The sequence below is a fragment of the Onychostoma macrolepis genome, chromosome 11 (assembly GCF_012432095.1).
Source record: "Onychostoma macrolepis isolate SWU-2019 chromosome 11, ASM1243209v1, whole genome shotgun sequence".
Classification (NCBI taxonomy): Eukaryota; Metazoa; Chordata; class Actinopteri; order Cypriniformes; family Cyprinidae; genus Onychostoma; species Onychostoma macrolepis.
Window position 1 is genome coordinate 15,137,033 of NC_081165.1, and position 24,146 is coordinate 15,161,178.

The window sequence follows — 24,146 nt, forward strand, 5'->3', positions numbered from 1 at the left end:
CATCCTTGGACAGGTCGTTGGTCTTGGCCATGGTGGAGAGTTTGGAATCTGATTGACTGATTGCTTCTGTGGACAGGTGTCTTTTATACAGGTAACAAACTGATATTAGGAGGTCTCCCTTTAAGAGAGTGCTTCTAATCTCAGCTCCTTACCTGTATAAAAGGCACCTGGGAGCCAGACATCTTGCTGATTGATAGGGGATCAAATACTTATTTCACTCATTAAAATGCAAATCAATTTATACCTTTTTTGAAATGCGTTTTTCTGGATTTATTTTGTTATTCTGTCTCTCACTGTTCAAATAAACCTACCATTAAAATTATAAACTGATCATTTCTTTGTCAGTGGGCAAAATAATATAAACAACTGTATTTTTCAAAAATGTTTTTGAAAGTAGTTTTTTAAGTTTATAAAGGCTGCATTTATTTGATCAAATATAACAGTAAAAACTAGGGTTGCAACGGTTCGGTAAAAGACCGTTCGCCACCCTCGGTTCAGTGCGCATTTGTACCGTGATTAATCTCAGTTCTAACAAAGGATTGTGGATGATATGTTTTGGCAAAAAAACAAGGCTTCAAATAGACATTTGGAGTGACAACATTATTGCACAGCACGTTTTCTTGTGTCTAAGTCTGTGCGTTTTTCTGCAAAAAGGCGCTGTCGACTACAGGAACAAAGTGCAGCAGAAGAAGACGTTTGTTTATCTCTGTGAAACGGCAGCAGTGTAAACGAATAAACTAAAATTTATAAGCATTTAGTGGAATTCTCTCTTAATTTTAGCTGCTGTGTAATTTTGTTATATGAACAAATATATTATTAAAGGGCTCATGACATGAGAAATCAAATTTGCCTTGATCTTTTGGCATATAAGAGGTATTTGTAACATTAAAGCAAGTTTCATAGCTAAAAACCACAGATATGTATAGATTCCCCATTCGACCGCTCCATGCACATAGATGCATTCGCCATCTTGAATCGATCAACTTGACATCATTCACCATACTATGGGTTCACAGACTATCGGCTGTGCAGGATTGTGGCATCTTCGAATATTCATTGATTACTATGGTGAATGACGTCAAGTTGACCATTACAATATGGCGGACGGCTTACGTGGCTCGTTTTGGATCTGAGGTGCAAGATGACATCACAGGGGCACAAATATTTGCATAAACATCACCTCCAGAGCAACACATCAACATATGCCCTGCCCACTGGCTTTCAGCCACTTAACGGCTAACACTTGATTACACTGAATGTGAATGTAACGTCACGTCAAAAGTAATTACAATCACTGACGCTATCTTGTCTACACTGGATGCAGTATACAGATACGTGTTCACTTTCTGAAAAAGTCCAGGTGCTTGGGTCTAACACTAGGACAAATGAACTGAAAGAACATTCACAGCTTGTTCGCGTCTTTGTACAGATATCAGAAGGTTCCCAGCATAAGTGGATAGTTTATTTTTAATGGCACCCCAGATCGTGTCAGAGAGTTGTTCAGAGCATTTTGTTTTGTAAATGAGACACATTAACATGGAGAGTTCACAAACATTTGTTGAAAGATGAATGGTTTGAGATCTGACTGCAGCTGCCTCACAAACCTTAAGTAAATGATTTCATAATGCTTTGTCTGGAAATTACCATTTTATTTTGATCAAAACACTTACAAGCAATAGTGAGGGTGTGTTACTGTTTCCTATGCAATGATGTTAGCAAATCCTTACAGTGGCCAATTACTATAGCTTTAAAGGACCCGCCCCTTAAACACAGGTTGTTTCAAAGAGAGGGTCAGAATGAGGATTGAAAAGAATAATCTTTCCACATATTTTTTTTTATTTTTGTTTTTTGTGTAAAAAAACTTTATTAACATTATGAGTAAACATCAATAAACATAGGTAAAATAATTAAAAAAATCCATGTCATGACCCCTTTAAGTTTTTGCATCTCTAGATTTATTTATGATTTGAACTGCATTCTGTGTGATCAGCATCACTGCTGTCATTGGAAGCTTTAGGCAAATCAGAGTCTATTACATTAATTTCCAATGGATTTGACATTATGTAAATATAATGAACTGAAATCATATGAGCTTGTATCTGTTTCGCAAACAATTTATTTTATCAGCAATCGAGTTAAGGTTAAACTTGAAAGACTTGAGGATGTGCGTGAATGATGGAGCGCATCAGAAAGGAGTGTAATAATATTTATAGAAATATGAATATTAATATATACTATATTTGTACTTGAGGCAAACTTTTAGATTTATTATTATTATTATTATTTTATTTTTTAGCAAACAGACAGTAGAGTATTCTTGTGGAAATTTATAATAATACTCCCCCTTATCCCCATACCGAAATATGACCCCGAAATTGCAATACGTACCGAACCATACAGAATTTGAACCATTACACTCCTAGTAAAAACAGTAATATTGTGAAATATTATTGTGATTTAAAATAACTGCTTTCTTTTTAATATAAATTTCTTCAGTGTCACATGATCCTTCAGAAATTATTTGTTCATTTGGTGCTCAAGAAACATTTATTATTTTTGTGGGAACACAGAGATTTTTCTTTTCAGGATTTTTGATGAAAGTTCTAAAGAACAAAATGCATTTTAAACAGAATTATTTTGTAACATTATAAATGTCTTTACTTTAAAAAAAATTGCATTGACCCCAAACTTTTTAATCAAAGTCTGTAAGTTATTATATATTTACATCATTATATTGTTTTATATTTAAATAGACTCAACCTACCAGCAAAAAAAAAAAGTTTGTTTATTGTTATCCAAATTATAATTTATTTATTGCAAAAATGTTGTGCAGTTTAGACTTTTACAGTACGATTCCTCAAGTTATAAATATCACAACATTTGAAATGAGACCACCATCACATATTAATGTATTTTTCATAAGCATTTCAGCAAAGTAAGCAACACAGTCAGTACAAGGCCAAACAAACAGAGGTAGAATAACAGTGCTGCCATATAAAATTTCTTGCATAATACTATGAATGAAGTAACAGATAAACTGCTTACCTGTTACTCAAGGTAATTCCTGCAGTTACAGAGCCAGGCCTCCGCTGGCCCAACAACAGAAGAGGCTCCAGACAGCAGGCAAACTCAGCATGGTAGTCTGTGTTTATCTGTATAGGTTTGATGCATCTTTAGTGTCAGAGATCTGCACAAGGGTCAGTCTGTTTGGTTGTGAACTCACCTTACTATTCTGGACAGGACGAAGCTTATGAGGAAGCTTTACAATGCCACACAGTCTGTCCATCAACTGCTGTTGAGGGTCATAGAGCATGAATTAAAATCAGTTTATTCTGTCTTTGAGGCATTACATTATCCGTCAAAAGTTTGGAATAATTAAAATGTTTTAATGTTTATGAAAGATGTTTCTTATTCTCGCAAAATCTTCATTTATTTAAATAATTTAAATAATGGGGCTGCAAAACGATTAATCACAATTAATCGCATTCAAAATAAAAGTTTATGTTGAAATACTGTATGTGTGTGTGTGTGTATTTATTTATTATGTATATATATATATACATACAGGTGCTGGTCATATAATTAGAATATCATCAAAAAGTTGATTTATTTCACTAATTCCATTCAAAAAGTGAAACTTGTATATTATATTCATTCATTACACACAGACTGATATATTTCAAATGTTTATTTCTTTTAATTTTGATGATTATAACTGACAACTAAGGAAAATCCCAAATTCAGTATCTCAGAAAATTAGAATATTGTGAAAAGGTTCAATATTGAAGACACCTGGTGCCACACTCTATTCAGCTAATTAACTCAAAACACCTGCAAAGGCCTTTAAATGGTCTCTCAGTCTAGTTCTGTAGGCTACACAATCATGGGGAAGACTGCTGACTTGACAGTTGTCCAAAAGACGACCATTGACACGTTGCACAAGGAGGGCAAGACACAAAAGGTCATTGCAAAAGAGGCTTAATAGAGAGGCGAAGGGAAGAAAAAGATGTGGTAGAAAAAAATGTACAAGCAATAGGGATAACCGCACCCTGAAGAGGATTGTGAAACAAAAGCCATTCAAAAATGTGGGGGAGATTCACAAAGAGTGGACTGCAGCTGGAGGCAGTGCTTCAAGAACCACTACGCACAGACGTATGCAAGACATGGGTTTCAGCTGTCGCATTCCTTGTGTCAAGCCACTCTTGAACAACAGACAGCGTCAGAAGCGCCTCGTCTGGGCTAAAGACAAAAAGGACTGGACTGCTGCTGAGTGGTCCAAAGTTATGTTCTCTGATGAAAGTAAATTTTGCATTTCCTTTGGAAATCAGGGTCCCAGAGTCTGGAGGAAGAGAGGAGAGGCACACAATCCATGTTGCTTGAGGTCCAGTGTAAAGTTTCCACAGTCAGTGATGGTTTGGGGTGTCATCTGCTGGTGTTGGTCCACTGTGTAATCTGAGGTCCAAGGTCAACGCAGCTGTATACCAGGAAGTTTTAGAGCACTTCATGCTTCCTGCTGCTGACCAACTTTATGGAGATGCAGATTTCATTTTCCAACAGGACTTGGCACCTGCACACAGTGCCAAAGCAACCAGTATCTGGTTTAAGGACCATGGTATCCCTGTTCTTAATTGGCCAGCAAACTCGCCTGACCTCAACCCCATAGAGAATCTATGGGGTATTGTGAAGAGGAAGATGCGATATGCCAGACCCAACAATGCAGAAGAGCTGAAGGCCACTATCAGAGCAACCTGGGCTAATTCAGGCAAAAGAAGCCCCAACTAAGTATTGAGTGCTGTACATGCTCATACTTTTCATGTTCATACTTTTCAGTTGGCCAAGATTTCTAAAAATCCTTTCTTTGTATTGGTCTTAAGTAATATTCTAATTTTCTGAGATACTGAATTTGGGATTTTCCTTAGTTGTCAGTTATAATCATCAAAATTAAAAGAAATAAACATTTGAAATATATCAGTCTGTGTGTAATGAATGAATATAATATACAAGTTTCACTTTTGAATGGAATTAGTGAAATAAATCAACTTTTGATGATATTCTAATTATATGACCAGCACCTGTATGTATGTATGTGTGTGTGTGTATATATATATATATATATATATATATATATATATATAAATACAGACACATACATGAATATTAAGAAAAAATGTTAGATTTATATATAAAATATTTATATATAATATAAATTATACAAGTATAAATATATATACATACAAATATTTTATATATATATATATATATATATATATATGTGTGTGTGTGTGTGTGTATTTATATATTCATGATAAATATACATAGTACGTAAACAAACTTTTATTTTGAATAAGATTAATCGCGATTAATCATTCTGCAGCCCAATTAAACAATAAAGAAATGTTTCTTGAGGACTAAATCAGCCTATTAGAATGAATTCTGAAGGATCATGTGACACTAAATACTGGAGAAATGGCTTTTGAAAAATCAGCTTTGCCATCACAGGAATAAATTACATTTTAAAATATAGTAAAATACAAAACAGTTATGTTAAATTGTAATAATATTTCACAATATTATAATTCTTACTGTATTTTTAATCAAATAAATGCAGCCTTTTTGAGCCTGTAAGAGACTTCTTTCAAAAGCATTAAAAATCTTAATTTTTCCAAATGTTTGACTGTTACGGTATTTAAAAAAAAAGTATAAAGGATAGATCTTACATATCCCATATCTAAGAACTCGTATTTATTGGCTGAGCTGAGAAAAGAGGAGCAGGTGTCCAGGTGCACCTGAGAACAAAGATAAGATATAAAGTCATGTTGGTTTGGGAATGACATTAAGGTGAGAAAATGATGACAGAATTTATATTTTTGGATGAACCATCTCTTTAAAGTACCTGAAGCGTGGGCAGGAGGGTGGTCAAGTGAGAAAGCTGTTCCTTTAGTGCCTTCTCCTTCTCTTCATGTTGACTGTCAGAAATTTAATAAATAATAATAATAATAATAAAAATCATATTAGGTCCCTCTGGGCCAATGTATACACAACACAAACTTTTCCACACAAAAAGCACTGCATATTTCCCAAAATCATTTCTTATTTTAGCATTTTGTCCTTTGTTTGCTCTTGCATGACCTGATATAAAAACACACACATGTACACGCTGAGTCCTAGATTGCAGCCTGACATAAATAGCTTAATTCCTGGAAGACATCAAGCCAGCTTCCAGGCAATGATGGGAAGGGGACGGAGAAAAAAAAATCTCAACAAATAACAGGACTCATGAAATGCAACCCAAGCAACTGCTGTTCCAATACAGACCATCACACCACAACTCTGTGCTCTGCCAAAGCCATGTGGGTAAACTGTCACAGATAGACAATTTAGACTTGCTGGATTTGTTTGGACAATATTTACCTTTCAGCTGCTTTTAACAGGACACTTTTCCTATCTGCGAGTTTTTCCTTGGAAAAAAAAAGAATGGATTTTACTTTTGGACTATTTTTATCCTCAAAATGCAATTTTCAGTGATGCTTTGAGCACATATTTAGCCTGTTTAAAGCAAATTATATTATCCTTAAATTATATGGTTTAGACGACGCACGATCTATGTCAAAGAATTCTTCATCGCTCACAGTTGCCCATTATTCTGGTCTGTGGTCTCAGTGTGCCCCCTCCTGGAGTGTTACCTCACCTGCATACTGTCGAACAGAGTACAGATAGCACTTTCCTCCTCCTCTGCACTTCTCCGCACTTCACCCAGCATGGCCTTCAGTAATACGATGGCCTCCCGTGCTGACGTCTGTAGCTCCTTCACTACCTACAGTGCAAAAGAGGTTAGTTCAAGATGTATCCACTGGACGGCCCTCCACAATGGGGCTGTAGGCCTACCCTTTGACCCAGATGTTGATCGGTCCAGCAGCTTCTAGAACTTTATAGTTCACCTTAAGAGTTTCAGCTGTGTTTAAAAAATGGCATGCATTATTTTCTTCAAGATATACATTATACATACATACACTGTAAAAAAAAAAAAAATCATTTTGAAAAATTGTGGAAACTGAAAAATAAACATTGACTCAACAAATTGCTTCCCAAAAATTACCCCCAAACAAAAAAATGCATTGTACTAAGCAGAGCCGATGCTGAGGAGCGACAAAACATCATTTCCAGATGGATTTTCCATCATTAAAGTTATGGTGAGTACTGAACTTTGTCTTTATTAAGTCATGTTTAAGTTAAACAGAGTGCAGGTCTCAGTAATTTCAACATAAAAACGAAAAACGTGGGTATTACATTACCTTACATTATATTACATTACCGCCTCTGATAAGTTAACGTAACGTTAAGTATTCGCTAAATGAATTAAACCGAGTTTCCGAATGTTTTACTTTAGGACACAATATATTTTACATAAATTACATTGTATTTTGCAGAATAACAGTGAATTCACGCCTGTACTCATGTCATGTTGGCGTTGCAATAACCTAGTTTAGCTCATATTGATCTCTCGGTAGGCTACGTTATATCGCCTGCGATAATATCGTAATTGCTGTTTTAACGATGTGGGGTTTGACATTATGAGTGTGTAGTTGTTTGGCAAAAACCAAACAACTACACACCTACAGGCACGCATACATTACGTGATGAAGATTAGACCAGTGTCTTTCACTGCATGATTCAATCTATTATTAAAATGCATTTAGAATGATCACAAAATTCAAGATATGGGGGCAGAAAAAATATATATTTAGATCATTTCATATGGTTAATCAATATCACATGAAGAGTGACGTTTTTTCTTCCACAAATCATCATGATTACAAATGTGATATTGATTTGATACAGCAGTTCAATAAACAAGATGGTAATATTAAGGGACTTACGTTTTAGTCACAATATTGGCTATTTTTGCTCTATTTCGCCAACAAAAATAATTACAATTTGCGTCTCTGAGCAACATGTCGGTGTTTCTCTCCTGAATGAATCAACCATTTAAATGATTAGGTTCAATCGCAATGACTCACTTATTAACAGTGACTGCCACCTACTGCGGTTTTAATTTCACATTTAAAGTATCTTTTCATTTTTTAAATAATTCCTAATATCAGTATTCAACATTTTAATGTTTAAAATATCAAAACATTATTTATGCAGTTGTAACTGTAGCTTAAATGGTTAATGTCCTGCATTAAACAGTTTGCAAATGTTTCTAAATACCACTTCAGGTGCAGCTTATGTGTTTCCGCTGCATTGCAAAGATGCATTTTGTTGATACTGATTTCATTTGCTTGGTAACAGCCCAAATGTCTTATTCTAATTGACTACTAAAATGTAAGAATTTGACTCAAACGATGATGCACATTTTTAGAAAAATGGCTTTATGAAGGTAAAAATGCCCATAAAAGGTAAAACTCAATTTAAACGTATATTGGAAAAGATTCATTTCTATGACTGCTGTGAACTGACCACCTCACAGAATATGCAGAATATCAAAACTTTAGGAGTCCACGGGAGTCCTTAAAACAGGGTTCGTACTGGTGCTTGAAATCCTTGAAAATGCTTGAATTTTAACAGTGTTTTCAAGGTTTGAAAAGTGCTTTGATTTTGGATAAAGTGCTTAAAAAAGTACTTGAAAAAAAAAAAAAAATATATATATATATATATATATATATATAAAATATATTTTTTTTTACATAAAATAAGCTACAGCTCCGCTCCAGTCCATGTGGCTGTAGTGTGATCTGTCTGTCTTTATTGACGCGCGCCCTCTGAGCGAGCGAGAGATAAAAACACGTCGGGAGGTTGCCGTTTCAGTGAGCGTCGGCTTGAAAACGACAAATACAAATTATAGCTAAAATAATGTAAAGTCTCCTGTAAATTCTGCTTTTTTTCATGGGAGAGTCTGTGCTTTCAAGTCGTGTAAAAGGTAAGCAAAAATGCCCTTGCTCAGTTAAATTAAATATGTTAAGACTGTCACGATTAAAGTGAAATAATAAAATAAACATTTCAAAGTCAAAATGCAGGGCGGGTGTTTTTAACATTAATTTATCTTTGTGAACCGACTGACTTGGCATTTTTGTTTCATCTCATGGACCTACAGTATAATCTCTGAAAGTATAATTTATGAGCACAGTGCTGCTTTGTGTTCAGCCGTTACCAGGGAAACCGCTGTATCAATACAGTTCCAAAAGCGCCACAGACAGAACCTCATATTTTAGCCTTTCAACTATTTTTAAGAAATAAAGGAAAGCGATGAGTCAAAACTGTAAATAATTATTTTAATTTAAAGCACACAAGACATAGTACTGTTTAAATGTTTTAGATTTTGGAAGGCTGATTTTTGAATTTTTGAAAGCTTTTTGTTCTGAGCAAAAACAGCAGGCAGGCTTTTTGAAAGTGCAAATTAATCCTCTGCCATCAAAGCCTCTGAAAAACAAAATTATTCTTTATACTTCTGATTCATCCCTTTTAGTTATTTCTTAAAAATATTTTAAAGGTTGAAATGTTAAGGTTGTCACTTTATAAAACTCTGTTTGTGAAAACCTGAACTGCAAATCATGTTTTTTGCAGTCATTTTGTTTTAATATGTTACCATAGACATTGCCCTCCCCCGCTCATATAGTATTTATTTGATTTGTGCAGGTCTTAAAAAGCCTTACATTTTTTACAGTGTACACTACCAGTCAAAAGTTTTTGAACAGTAAGATTTGTAATGTTTTTTTAAACAGTTCTCTTCTGCTCACCAAACCTGCATTTATTTGATCCAAAATACAGCAAAAGCAGTAATACTGTGAAATAGTTTTACTATTTAAAATAACTGCTTTCTATTTTGATATATTTTCAAATGTAATTTATTCTTGTGATCAAAGCTAAATTTTCAGCAGTCCTCATTGTCACATGATCCTTTAGAAATCATTTGTATACGCTGACGCATTTTTCAGGATTCTTTGATGAATAGAAAGATCCAAAGATCAGCATTTATCAAAAATAAAAAGCTTTTGTAACATTATAAACTACACTACACCATTCAAAAGCTTGGAGTCAGTATAATGTTTTTTTTTTCTTTGGGGGTTGGGGGTATTAAGAAATTATAGAAATTAATACTTTTATTTTGGCAAGGATATTTTAAATTGATCAAAAGTGATGATAAACACAATGTTTCAAAAGATTTCTATTTCAGATAAATGCTGTTCTTCTGAAATTTCTATTCATCAAATTCATTAATAATAATGTTTTTTTGAGCAGCAAATCAGAATATTAAAATGATTTCTGAAGGATCATGTGACTGGAGTAATGATGCTAAAAATTCAGCTTTGAAATCACAGGAATAAATTACAATTTAAAATATATTCAAATAGACAATAAATGTTTTCAAATTTTACTGTTTTTGCTGTAAGTGCAGGCTTGGTGAGCAGAACTGAATTCTTTAAAACACATTAAGAATCTTACTGTTCAAAAACTTTTGATTGTAGTGTACATTCTGAAAAAATGTCTTATACTCACCAAGGCTACATGTATTTGTTCAAAAAATAAATAAATAAAATCAGTAATATAGTGAAATTATTATTACAGTTTAAAATAAATATTTTTAATTTTGATATATTTTAAAATTTAATTTATTCCTGTGATGGCAAAGCTGAATTTTCAACAGCCATTGTTGCTGACTTATTGTTGCAAAATATGCTGACTTGATGCTCAAGAAACATTTCTTTTTATTAACGAGATCAAAAACAAGTTGTACCACTTAATGTTTTTGTGAAAATCACAATTCATATTTTTTAATGAATATAAAAAAATCGTTTTGACCCAATACCTTTCTGACCCCTGGTGTACATTAATATTAATCATGAATTTAATATTCACTGTATAGACTGGAGTGTACATTCTATAATATAAGGAGTAAAAGATCATATGACATATACACATTTCACTTAATAATTTAAAGATTATAAGATGATTTGGCAGTTTCTGGAACTATCCCTACTTACTTTTTTTACTTACTTTACTTACCAGAACAGCTTGATCCAGTATTTCACATCCCTGCCCATATGCAGTCTCAATGTCAATGCAGTGGGTGCGATTCTCACTATATAATGAAGTTAAATATTCAACACATTCATTTCATTTATATTTTGTTCTTTTATCATTTAAATTGCAAAGGTCTTACATTTGCATGTCTCTGAAACACTTGATGCACAGCATGGACTTTTTCTCGGTTGAAAACATGATGTAAAGCTTTTCATGGAGCGCTGTAAAAATGCAAAACATCAGAGGATGAATTTATTTTGACTTTACACACGTTAGTCAATGATATGCATTATTTAATGCATTCCTTTAGGGAATGAGGATAATTATGGAAAAGAAATTATACTGATAAGCCAACAATTATTTTCTGGTTAACTGCCGATAACAAATAAATAATAAATATATCAATATTAAAATTCTGTGCCATTTTGTCTAAGCAAATTAACTAAATTTAATCAATAGCCATCATAGCTTTATAATGGACAGTATGAAAAATGGAAATTCATTTTGAGATCTGCTAAATACTACACTTGACATTATTAATGTTATTTCACACACACACAAAAAAATTAAATTTACTGAAATTTTCTGTGTAGGTGAGTATTTTAGCTTGAAGTAAAAAAAAAAAAAAAAACGCCTTAATGATTAATTTGTTTATTACAAACACACAGCTTTTTGCTTTACAAGACATTGATGGACTGAAGTCCTGTGGATTACTTGTGGATTATTGTGATGTTTTTATCAGCTGTTTAGACTCTCATTCTGATGGCACCCATTCACTGCAATTTCTCCAAATCTGTTCTGATGAAGAAACAAACTCATTTACAATTTAGATTGCATGAGGGTGTGAAAGTTTTCAACACATTTCCATTTTTGGGTGAACTATTCTTTTAAACCTTTAAAGGGGTCATCGGATGCCCATTTTCCACAAGTTGATATGATTCTTTAGGGTCTTAATGAAAAGTCTATAACATACTTTGGTTAAAATTTCTCAATGGTAGTGTAAAAAGACACCTTTTTTACCCTTTCAAAATCAGCTCTGTTTTCATCAAGCTGTTTTTTAGTCCATGTTCCTTTAAATGCTAATGAGCTCTGCTGACCCCGCCCCTCTCTTCCGTGGGGTGACGAGCAGTACTGTTTACTTTAGCCGTGAAACTGGCTAACTAAAAAATTACAAAAACTGGCTAACTAGCACATGATTAGGAAATGCGATTTGCAAAGATTCATAAAAAACCGTTATACTCACTTCTGTAGATGAAGCTGGATTGCGAATGATTCGCACGAACATAGAAGCATTTAGGCAGATCGGCGCATTCCCTTCAAAGCGAAAATAACGTTAATCCTCTGCATCTTCAGCGGCTCAGATGTCGGGAGTTAATGATGACTGCTTTATTCAATATTACATCCAACAACAAAGCACTTCAATCGCTTAATCTGAGACATCTTGTCTTCTGCACCGGAGTCGACACAATGGCAGTCGGACTGTAAACTCAGCTCACTCAGGGCGGGTCTTAGGTAAGACAGCCTTGTCAATCAACTATGGTGGGAGCGGTCTGTACAGAACTACGTCATTCTGACAGGAATCTCAGAACAGCCTGATTTGAGAAAGGGGATTTTAAAATAGGGATTTAAAAAAAAAAAAAACACTGGGTGGATTTCAGTGGCGGCCGTGCATTTCACACCTAGGCCTTCAGTGGCGTCCTACATGAATTAATCCACCTCTTTATACCATCATAATGATGCCATGGCTACAGAAACCATAAATATTACACAGAAATGCAGTATAACAAGCCATTGAATCACAGACAGGGCTCTCATTCAGCGAGAATGAATGCTATTACTAAAGCAAGAAACCCAATTAACACAATTCAACAAGTTGCCACACCTGCGCAATGCATCATCTCTAGCTCAAGCATAACCAATGAATAACCAAACAAAATAACATAAATATAGTCCACCCAATGTTCGTACAGACATTTATTCACTCAAACGTATTTATACCTTACAGATAATATCGGTATAATACAAATAAGGCAATTACATGTGTTTTAAAGTTGACCTAACAATTTAACGAACTCTTACTGCTTTTCGTCTTCATGAGTCTGCCCGCTGCTCTGCCCGTGCGCTACGGGAGGAAAATATTAGTTAGCACAGCTTTACCGGGAAAGTGAGCTAGTAACATTAAAGTAATTCATACAAGACGATGAAGAAAAGCGTATACATGTGTTTTAACGTACCCATATGACTCTCATCTTCACACCGAGTCTCCCCGCCGGTCTGCCTCTGCCAGCAGCGCTGCGGCCGGTGTTCTGAAATATTCGGTGTCTGAGATTTTCGGTGACGCTGGGCGGAGCATACATGAATATTCATGAGTTTCCTGTTTCGTGTTAAAGTGCCACTGAAAATATTGACTATGTTTTCAGAATAAGAAATGCTTCAAAGTGTGATGAAGTTCAGCAGGTATTTAGGCTACTGTTAATTTAAGCACAATAGTTTGTAGATTGTGTGGTATGTTATGTTTAATTATTACAGCTATTAAATTGTTGATGTGCCTGAGGATACACATTTTTATTTTGACAATCTTTAAAGCAGTTAATAACTGATATAAATGTATCTTTGCTGTTGTTGACATAATAAAGTTTCAGTTGTGATCATTCTGTGGTGTTTCTTATTGTTTGCTCAGTTGGTAGCTTATATAACATCAACCCAACTTTAGTAATAAATTAATGTTTTTATAATATATATAAATTGTAATATAAACATTCTTAACACAGTGTTCCAAATGGTTAGAAACATGGTGTGATGATAAAAGATAAAGTCATTATGTAGCTATTTAGCATTTATGAATACAATAAAGACAGCAGGTTATTTTGGTGTTAGTTTTAATCGCAATTGTGTGTTTAGAGAAGACAACATAACCTAACCCTTTAATCGCCGACGGACCACATTTTCTACCCCTCCCCCCTCTATTTCTATTCTATTCTATTCTATTCTATTCTATTGACTGAATGGCTAGATGACAGAGACCAGTGGTGCACAATTACATGTAATGACCAATTATATATAAGACTCATTTATTAGATTTTGCACTGTTGTGTTGAAGATGGATGAGGCTAAATTCAAAGCACTGACAGACTTTAAAAGATTTGGAAAGATACCTCAGGGTCTTTCCAGACATGACAAATTCATATTTCTAAGAAGGGCTAAAAACTTCATTTTTGAAAGTAAGTAATGTAAAATGTACATCTGGATTTAGTGGCTTCACTGGTTGTTTATAATGATTTTTATACTTTTTAGATGAAGCTTTGTATTACATTAAAAAAGAAAGTACTTTGGCAAAAGTGGTCAGCACGGAAAAAAAGTGCCCAAGAAATTTTTGAAGAGCTCCACAGCAGCCCAATAGGTGCTCACTGTGGCATTCAAAAAACCCTGGATGCCATAAGCAAGCGCTTTTATTGGCCTGGTATGTCTGTGGACATAAAAAAAAATAGGTGAGTTTAATATGCGAATCCTTCATCATGTTTTATTCCATCTATTTTAATCTATTATTCCATCAAAAATTTTGATAATATATTTTAGGTCAAACACTGTGCTGCTTGTCAAAAAAAGCAATGTTCTCTGAAGAACTCAACAGAATATACCCCTATCGTGGTAATTCATGTTTTTATGAAAAACACAAGGAATATTTTTGTTACAGCAATTTTATATATTAAACATGAATGTTTATTAGGTGGCACAGCCTTGGGATATTGTGGGGATGAATTTAGTGGGAAAGCTCACACCAACGAAAGAAGGCTACCAGTACATCTGTGTTTTTTGTTTGTTGTTGTTTTTCGCGGTCATTTAGCACTTTAGTAATTAGGTGTACAGAAGGCGAATATTTTTCAGAATGTACTGAAAATCTATTATAATCCACTGTGCACAGCAAATAGGGTAAGAAACCTGAGAAACAGTAATTAAAGTAATGCTGTTTGCTAGCTTTGACTAGTATGCTCTCTGATCATCCAATCAAAGGATAAGACAATGCTGATGTTATGGTAAGCCTGCTAGATGGCCCTGGTGCTGCCAACTCAAAATCTGATTGGTTAAAGTAACGGTTTCATTGCCATCGATTTAAGCTAACAGATGCTTGCACCGTTGATTCTGGAGGCCTTAGGAAGATTTATTTCACCCTGGCAACACGATTGCTGAAATATGATTGGATAAAAGCTCTAATATAAACATACACAACTGGAAGCAGCGCAACCAAGAGAAAAGGTATGAAATGAAGAGAATAGACTATTTGAAATAATTTAATACACATTCATGGAAAAATATATTAAAACTAAGTCAGTGATTCTGATAGTGTTTAGGCCAGCAGAGAAGGCTTTGCTGGCCCTGACGGCCCACCACTGGTGGATTTTTATCATTATAGGATAGGGTTGGGTACCGAACTCGGTACTTTTAAGGGTACAGACCAAATTGCATCGGTACTACCGAGTATCGATTCACATTAAATCATTCGGTACCAAATTTCGGTAACTGAGAACGCATTTGGGTGCATACGAGAGAGAGAGAGAGAGAGACCCTGTGACTTGTCACCCCTGCAACTCTTTAAAACACAACACACAGGGCAAACCGAAATGTTCTGAAGTGTGCTTACATTTCTAGGGTCATGTGGTTTCCGCGAAGACGCGGACAGGATGGAGGAGTCCATTCATAAAAACGGAATTTTCTCTATAGCAGAATGCCACGGAATTCGTCAAGTTTTGGATGAATAAAAGAATGTCTGTCACTTAATTCAAATCGCGATATGAACTAGTGTATGTGAATATTAAAGCGCAAAAAGACGGTTTAAATATGAATCCTGCATGTTCCCTTAGCCTCTGTATGTATGAATGGCGGAGACGCGATTTTGTTTCGTGGTGATTTTCGGACTCTGCATCTCACAACATGAACTTACAGGCTGTGAGTCACTTCATGAGAATTTTACCGTTTCATTTGAGAAAACCAGCATCATATCATACTGTTTACAGTCTATGCACACAGAAACTTCACGGCAACCTGTCAAAATAAAAGTGCGGTTTAACACGTAACAGAAATATATTACTGTTGTATTACTTTTGTACAGTATAATGTACGTCTTTATATATTCCATTTACTGACAAATTAAAATAAAACAATTAAATGATAAAAATAATTATTACAACCACATTAACGACAATTATTATTATTATTACAATTATTATTAAAACTTTTTTAAAGGTATATTCACACAATTTTTTACCATGTATTAATATTAACAGTAAACCTCTGTTTGTTTGCCAAAAAATAAAAGGGTTTCATTTTGATTTGATTAAAAATAAATAAATGTTTCATGCCTTCATTTGATTATCAGAAAAAATAAAACAAGAATTTCTGGAAGAAAAAAAAGAAAAACAATTGTAGGGTCCTATTGTTCAAAATGTTGAAATTGAGAGTTTTGGACTTATTTTTTCACTGAAATAAATGTTTTTGTTATTACACAGAGAGTAAAGTACCGAAGAAAGGTACCGTTGGGTACAGGTACCGAATTTCAGGTACCGATATCGTTACCGTACCGGTTCAAATGTGAACGGTACCCAACCCTATTATAGGATGGATGTGTACACGCACTTCCAACACACATTTATGTTCAAACAACTTGAAAAGTGAATTTTGCATCCGATGACCCCTTTAAGTCAGAGTTAGATGGCAAAAATAAGGAAGGATGATGGAATAAACTCACAGCACTTGTGGTGGCCCTCTTTGGTGCGTTTGGCCAGGGACACAATATCATGCTGGGAAAACATCCTGGCTTTGTGTGTGAGCTCTCTGCACTCTCCACACAGTGGCTGGCTGCAGGTGTTACAGTAAAACATGACCCCAGCATCCTGTGCACATATGTACATGCTCATACAGTCAAAAAATGTGCTGTTACTGTTACTGCTGATGCCTCAAAGTAAATGAAGTGCATGTATTGTTCAGTCACCTGTGCCTTGCACTCCACATCACAGTTAGCACACTGTACTACAATGTCTGTCGAATTATCCACCAGGAACTTGAGCAAACGGTCCTCTGGGGAAAGTGCATTTGTCCCCATCACAACTGAGGGGTATCTGCAAAGAAACATATACATTTATTTTTATTAAATTTGTTTACACATTTGAATATCTACTAGGCACCTATAATACTTTTTTTTTTTTTTTTTACTTAACTTTAGTAATTTAACCATTTAATTAATCTTAAAAATTAACAGATCAACTCAGCTCAGTAATTGTGCAATAAATAAATAAATTCTACATTTTATACAAACAGTATATTACTCAGAAATTGTACACTCTTAAAAGTAAAGATGCTTCATGATGCCATTTAGAAGAACCCAGTGTTTAATTTGTAAATGAAACATTGCCGGAATCAGCAAATCAGCAGTTAAAAGGCGCCGTGATCGTCAATGACAATACAACTCAGTGATGTCACTAAACGCAGAGCTTCATTCACAAGTTTCTGCATGGACCTAACTATTCAAACCCTGGGTCAAAGGATGATTTAAGGAAAATATTTGTAAGTTACATTAAAAATAACAAAATTTGTTTCCATAAAAATAAAATACAATCATAATCTGTATAGAAAAGGTATAAATATGCGAAAACCGAGATAACAGAAAGCGCATCCTGTTTGTTTGCTTAATTACAAAAACACAAATATACTTTTTATTGTGTGAGTGTGCAAAAATAAAAGTAAACACTTTGTGGGTTGTCTTACTCTTATCTGTATGACCAAAAATGGAGCTATTTAATGTGTCAGCTGTTTGATCGCGCTGGCGCCTCTCACACACACACACCACATATTCTAGCAATTCAAACTTGCCGTCACAGTCTGTTCATTATTAAAATAAAATACAGTCAGCCAAACATATCAATTTAAAGAGGCCGTATTATAACCGGTCTACAGCTACTTTTATGCCAAGCGCATTTTTGCGCATGTGATATGTATTCCGTCAATATACGAACGCACATGAAGCCTTATTATTATAAATAATAGTTTAACATTGAAATACATTGCGATTATGGAAACATTTGGATTTGTGCCGAATGAGAGAGGTATGTAAGCCCAACTGCACTTTCAGTTTCGCTTTGTTTTGGTTTCTTTAGCTTTAGGCCTATATTTTTTTCATTCTTGATCTGTTCTGCATACCGTCTGTTACATTTAAATGATTTGTTTTGGACTGAGGGGAACTAGGCTATGATTATTTATAGTGTTTATACATTATAATATTTCACTTTATTTGGTATTATTTCTTTTTATAAAATCAAATAAAGTCACCTTTATTTACATAGCTCTTTATACAATACTGATTGTGTCAAAGCAGCTTTACAGAGTCAAACAGGAAAATAGTTAGTCAATAATGCAAGAGGACAATAACAAGTCATTTTTCCAGTTAAAGTCAGTTCATTGGTGATTCAGTGTTGACATCATCCAGTTCAGCTCTCTTCCAATAACATCTGTGCAATCAGCCAAGCGTCCCCAAATAAGCAAGCCAAAGGCGACAGCGGCAAGGATCTAAAACTCCACCGGTGACAGAGATTGAGTAGAAAACCTTGGGAGAAACCAGGCTCAGTCGGGGGGCAGTGTTGGCTGGATTTGTTTTTATTAGTTCAGTCAAACATTTAGCATTCTGAATGTTGACTGGATTTGAAAATAACCATTCGTTTAATGTTTTTTTAAATATATTTGGGCAGATGTAATATAGTATGTCTTCTCAAGCACAAACAATAAAATTAGTTCAATTGAAAAATTTTTGCCCTTCCAACATTTTGTTAATTGGATTTTTTTACAGTGTGTTATTTTGTGAATATGTAATATAATCAATAAAAAAAGTAACTAGTCTGATTACGAGTATTTTAAAATGTAATTTAATCTAATTACAAGTACTTTTGATTTTTGTAATCTGATTACAATATATTACAATATATATATATATATATAGTGCCGTCAAATGATTAATCGCGATTAATCGCATCCAAAATAAATGTTTTTGTTTACATAATATATGTGTGTGTGTACTGTGTATATTTATTATGAATAGGCCTATATAAAGACAGACATACAGCATATATTTTGAAAATATTTACATGTATTTACAATGCATATATTTATATTCATACAAATTATATCATGTATAAATTTATTTAATATATAAACGTAACATATTTTTCTTAAATATATACATGCATGTGTGTGTGTATTTATATATACATAAACAGCACACACAAATTTATGTAAACAAAAACTTTTATTTTGGATGTGATTAATCGCAATTAATCATTTGACAGCACTAATATATATATATATATATATATATATATATAATATATGTGTGTGTTTGTGTGTTTTACAGTTATACAATAGGGTCTAAATGTCATGGTCACAAATTTGTTGACATACCTAGAAATAGTCCAGAATCTTTTGTTATTTAATAACCTTTCTTTGGAATACACTTTCAAAATTGTAAGACATTTTAGGATAAAAGGAAGACAAATGTGTTCAGTGTGTTCTCAGACTTTTGGACTCCACTGTATGACACACTGACACAAAAATGTACATCATGCCTCTCCATCAATCTACTAATTTATCTTGTTTTCATTATAATCAGCTTTTCTTTGCCAGTAACAGCATCAAAGTTGTGAATTCCTAGATTACACTGCATGAGGGAGTGTGTGGTGCTGCAAAGTACAAAAGCTTCATTATTTGCAACTCTAAGAGGCAAAGCAAGATCCCACACTTACACTAAACTGAGAAACATTACACCGCCACACTCGCATACAAACAAACAGCCTACAATATAATAGAATCTAAACAATAAAAAAGTTCCTCATTTTGGAAAAGCACATTGCAGCATTTCTATTGTGTTAGGATGTGGTAATACTGCAGTGCTGAACGAAGCACTGCTTTTACCCACTGAACCACACACTGCTGGCACCATTGGTCTTGTAAAGCCAGGCTACTTAGACGACACAAATGCAAGTTTGCAGTGGGTAACAATGGATAAATATAGCAGGGAGAAGTTAGAGCTAGAGTTACAACAAGCTACACAACATATTGTTTTTTTGTACAGTAGTTGGATCGGCAGACGTTAATGGGACCTATATAGTGGGAAACCATTCAGACTTACTTAGTTGTCAACAAATATATTTTTCTTAGCTGACGCGGATCTCTAAATAACAGAATGCCAGATGGCTAAATACACTATCGTAAAAAAGTTTAGAGTCAGTAATATTTAACTAAATTAATATTGGTATTCAAAAAGGATAATCTTAAGCAAGAACATTATTAAGCACATATTAAGCAGCACAACTGCCATAAACATTAATATTAATAAAATGACTTATTTAGCATCAAATCAGCAATTTAGAATGATCCTGATGGATCATGTGACAGTAATATCTGCTGAAAATTCACCTTTGCTTTATATATATATATATATATATATATAATAAAAGTAAACTGTTTAAAGTTTTGATGTTTGATAAAATTAATGCAGCTTTGTTAAGCATAACAGACTTTTTTCAAAAACATTACATAGACTTTCCGACCAAAACATTTTATATAATTTAATGAGAACAAGTAAGATGAACTAAAATTTAAATAAATCCTCATTTTACACAATATTTACTCAAGGTTCAACTGATCTAACCGACTGTTTGTTGATTTTGGAAATGACTCAGCTGATTATCCAAAATGTCCAAATATTTTCTGATTAATTTCCCTGGTCGATATATCATCTATCACTAATTTGTTTCACCATAGTCTCCTGATTTTCTCTGTAAATTGTAAAGAAGCACATAAAAATAGCAGATCTCTGAGTCACTTCTAAACAAGATGAAATAGGTCAGCACCAGATTGTGTGTAATTGCTATAAGCTGTGGGATCAATGCACCATACACCTTTGCCAAGATGCTTGTTTTTATCAAATGACAATGCTGTGATGTGATCGGAGAGCCCACCACGTGGAGTGCTTGTTATGGGGTTAAAATCAGAACACTGTGGACGTTCTGCAGCTGTCCTAATGCCAACTGCCCTGTGTTGCTCTTAACAGGATGTCTGCTAGTTGCATGTTGCATGCATTTGTGCTTTAATTTAATTGAACACTCTTTAAAATAAAGCCTCCTTATTGGCATTGATCATAGAACATTTCCATTGCACATAAAATTCTATAAAGTGGGGGGAAAGTTCTAAGAACTGTTAACAGAAAGTTTCTTTGGGGAACCCAAAATGGAGCTTCTATTGTATCACTTCAAAAACGCTCTTTTGGAATATTTATTTTTAAGAGTGAAGACCAAGAAACGAATCAAACAATGAGAAGAACATATGTTTGTCATCAAAACCTTGGACAACTCTTCAAACCAGAAGACTTGACAGTTATGTATACAAAACTGTTATGGGTGGGTTGTACAAAGAAAGATTACAGGAGTTCAGATTTGGCATAAACCCAATAATAGAATAAATGGAGACCCAAATGTAACCATTATAGAGGAACTTGGCTCCAGTCAGCTGTGGCTGGGGTTCCTGTAGTGTACTAAGATCTCAATAAATCAATTGGGAGGTTTTTTTCAGTATCTAGATTGTCCTTATTTAACTTTAAGTAGCATTTAAAAATGTTTTTAGTAACTTTTTATAACAACAAATCTTCACAGGGAGCAACTGTGTTTCGTTAATTGGTGAAGCATAATGCACGCACACTGTTCCAATTTGATTTTTGTACTTACCCACAGAGGGGGCAATTGAGGCGAATGTCATTGGCCCTGCCATGCAGACAACTGGCACAGAAGATGTGGTAGCAGTCCAGAAGACATGGTTGGTGGTATTGCTCATGACACAGGTGACAGACGAGGGGATGGAGGCTGGCATAGCCTGGATCAAACAGCTCATCATAAGAGAAGATAATTCCTCCTGCCATCTGGAAAAAACAGCAAATAAAATACAAATATTAAATAGCCTAAATAAAAAAATAAATGTATGGATAAAAGTGACAATGTGTGTGTGTGTATGTGTGTGTATACACACACACACAAACGATAAGATGGGCGAATTCCAAACGGCTTTTTTGCACCCCTTGAAGGGCACTTTGAAATGGGGACGCCATTTGTAGGGACGTTCCAAACGAAAGTGAACAACTGATTCCCTTGACGAAGGGCCATTCCAGAAGTCCGTTAGCGAAGGGAATATGCAATGGTCACTTCACAGAAGCGATTTCCGTTTGTCATCATGTGATATTCAGTTAGGAGATCTTGCGATGCATTTTAAAGCAAAGTTGGGGTTTATTTTGACTTTACATACAAACGTAAGTAGAATAAGCTAATTAAAATTTGTCTTTATTTTTATGTAATACAAAATATTTTCATCAGTGATAGAAATATGATTTAAGACTGTATTGTAAGCAAGTGTAGTTGGAAAAAGTTTAATATTAAATGTCACAATTAGACAATATTTTAATAAAATAATAACAATAAGAAGAAATATTTATTTGAAACAAGTGATGGAGTGCTGAATGCTGCACGCACGTGCAGCGTTGTCAAGGTAATATTTTGTCTGTCATTCCCATCACCAAGGGAGTTCCAAACGCTTACGAGACAGTAATGCCCTACTCCCTTCAAAGAACACACTTTGAAGGGAGTAGGGAATAGGGATACTCACTTCCATTTGGAGTTCGCCCGATGTCTCTTCTGTTTTTATCCATACATTATCTTTCTCTCTCTCTCTGTCTCTCTCTCTCTATATATCTATTTGTATCTGTTTTTATCCAGAATTAATGTGCATCCCAGCTCACAAAAATACGTTTTATATAAGTGAAAATATGTTCCATTAAGTTATGGAAACGTTATTTCTGAATGTTCTTGGAATGTTCAAAATGTCTTGTTTTTAAAATGTTTAAAAACATTTTTTGTTAGGGTTAAGTCAATTTTATCATTTTATCATTATGGAAATGCTATCTGAAACCTATGAGAATGTTTCTGAGAACATTTCCTGTTAGCTGGGATATTATAGTCTAATCATAAATAAATAGGCTAATTATTTTCTGAGAACAAACAAACAAACAAAAAAAAGATTGTTAATTATTATAGGAACGGTATTAGCTATTATAACACTAGAAGCACTTATTTTCCTGGCAGGTTTTTCAAAATGGATAAGAGGCAAATATTGACAAATAAAAACACATCATTAAAATGAAGCAGAACTGCTTGCATGATATAACACAAAACTAAAAGAGTGCAAGAAAGCTCAGTCTGACCAGATATAGATCTCTGCACGACACCTTATGATCTTAAATTTCATATAGTGCACATGTTAAATGTTTACTTTTGACAGGCTGCTTTGACATACACTGTGTGCTTTATACATTTATTGATAAATAAATAGTGCTATGATATTCTCCATGCAAATCTGTCTTTTGCGTTATTTTACTTGAACATTTTGCTTTTATAGAGACAAAACAGTTCACTAACACTATGCAATTTCCCAAAAAAGCACTTTACCTTATCCAAAAAAAGTGGTGCTATCTGATATTAGTTCACATATTCGTTATTCCAAACATACTGCAGTGCTAATATAGGGGTATTAGGGAATCCATAATGTGGCCATGCAGCTCTGTATTAGGTCTCCCTGAGTGGCTTAAGTGCATGTGAAGACAGTTCTCACTTCATCTCTACAAGCAAAGCACAGTAGTTGACGCAGTAAATTTGGCTTGTGACAGTAATGCTGGAACTCTTCAACAGGAGCCTGATGCCAAGCAGCTGACTGTGGTGGAGGGGAGAGGAGCTGGATACAAAGGGAGAATGAGGGGGTTGCCAAAGGTAAAGCTGAAGAAACCAGATCCTGTGCACTCTGGAGGGCAGCAAAAATAATTCTTTATGCAATGGGATAACAATGGTCTCTTCAGTTATTGTTATTAGTATGTTAATATTTTCAAGTAGGTTAAGATTTTTCTGTATATTTCATGTTCTGCATATACTGCTACTATGCAAAACTTTACAGTAACAGACAAAGCACAAAGATGATTTTTTTAAATCGTTTCAAATTATAGCCGTTGTTGTTATATATTCATAATAAAAACTAAAAAACACACAAAA

At 34.3% G+C, this 24,146-nt stretch overlaps 1 protein-coding gene and 1 long non-coding RNA gene across 5 annotated transcripts in view; one reads left to right on the forward strand and one right to left on the reverse strand.

The window, feature by feature from the left end:
- rnf207a (ring finger protein 207a) overlaps positions 1-24,146 on the reverse strand; it is a 41,122-nt gene that overhangs the window by 10,865 nt on the left and 6,111 nt on the right. The window contains exons 1-14 of one of the 4 annotated variants that reach the window (XM_058790933.1): positions 21,786-21,908; positions 17,009-17,135; positions 16,766-16,910; positions 13,257-13,362; positions 13,102-13,144; positions 12,266-12,336; positions 11,162-11,243; positions 11,005-11,080; positions 6,689-6,814; positions 6,412-6,458; positions 5,894-5,966; positions 5,718-5,786; positions 3,224-3,292; positions 3,046-3,152 (exon numbers count right to left, since the gene is read on the reverse strand). In XM_058790933.1, the coding sequence (XP_058646916.1) occupies positions 3,046-3,152; positions 3,224-3,292; positions 5,718-5,786; positions 5,894-5,966; positions 6,412-6,458; positions 6,689-6,814; positions 11,005-11,080; positions 11,162-11,243; positions 12,266-12,336; positions 13,102-13,144; positions 13,257-13,362; positions 16,766-16,910; positions 17,009-17,028 (1,034 nt within the window). In that variant the 5' untranslated portion in view covers positions 17,029-17,135; positions 21,786-21,908. Of the gene's footprint in view, positions 1-3,045; positions 3,153-3,223; positions 3,293-5,717; positions 5,787-5,893; positions 5,967-6,411; positions 6,459-6,688; positions 6,815-11,004; positions 11,081-11,161; positions 11,244-12,265; positions 12,337-13,101; positions 13,145-13,256; positions 13,363-15,661; positions 16,034-16,765; positions 16,911-17,008; positions 17,136-21,785; positions 21,977-24,146 lie in introns of those variants that run through there. The other 3 variants (XM_058790936.1, XM_058790934.1, XM_058790937.1) reach the window with 3 other exon arrangements.
- LOC131549109 (uncharacterized) lies at positions 14,723-24,062 on the forward strand. Its single transcript, XR_009273337.1, has 3 exons — positions 14,723-15,276; positions 21,792-21,898; positions 23,793-24,062. It is a non-coding gene; the product is annotated as an uncharacterized LOC131549109 (long non-coding RNA).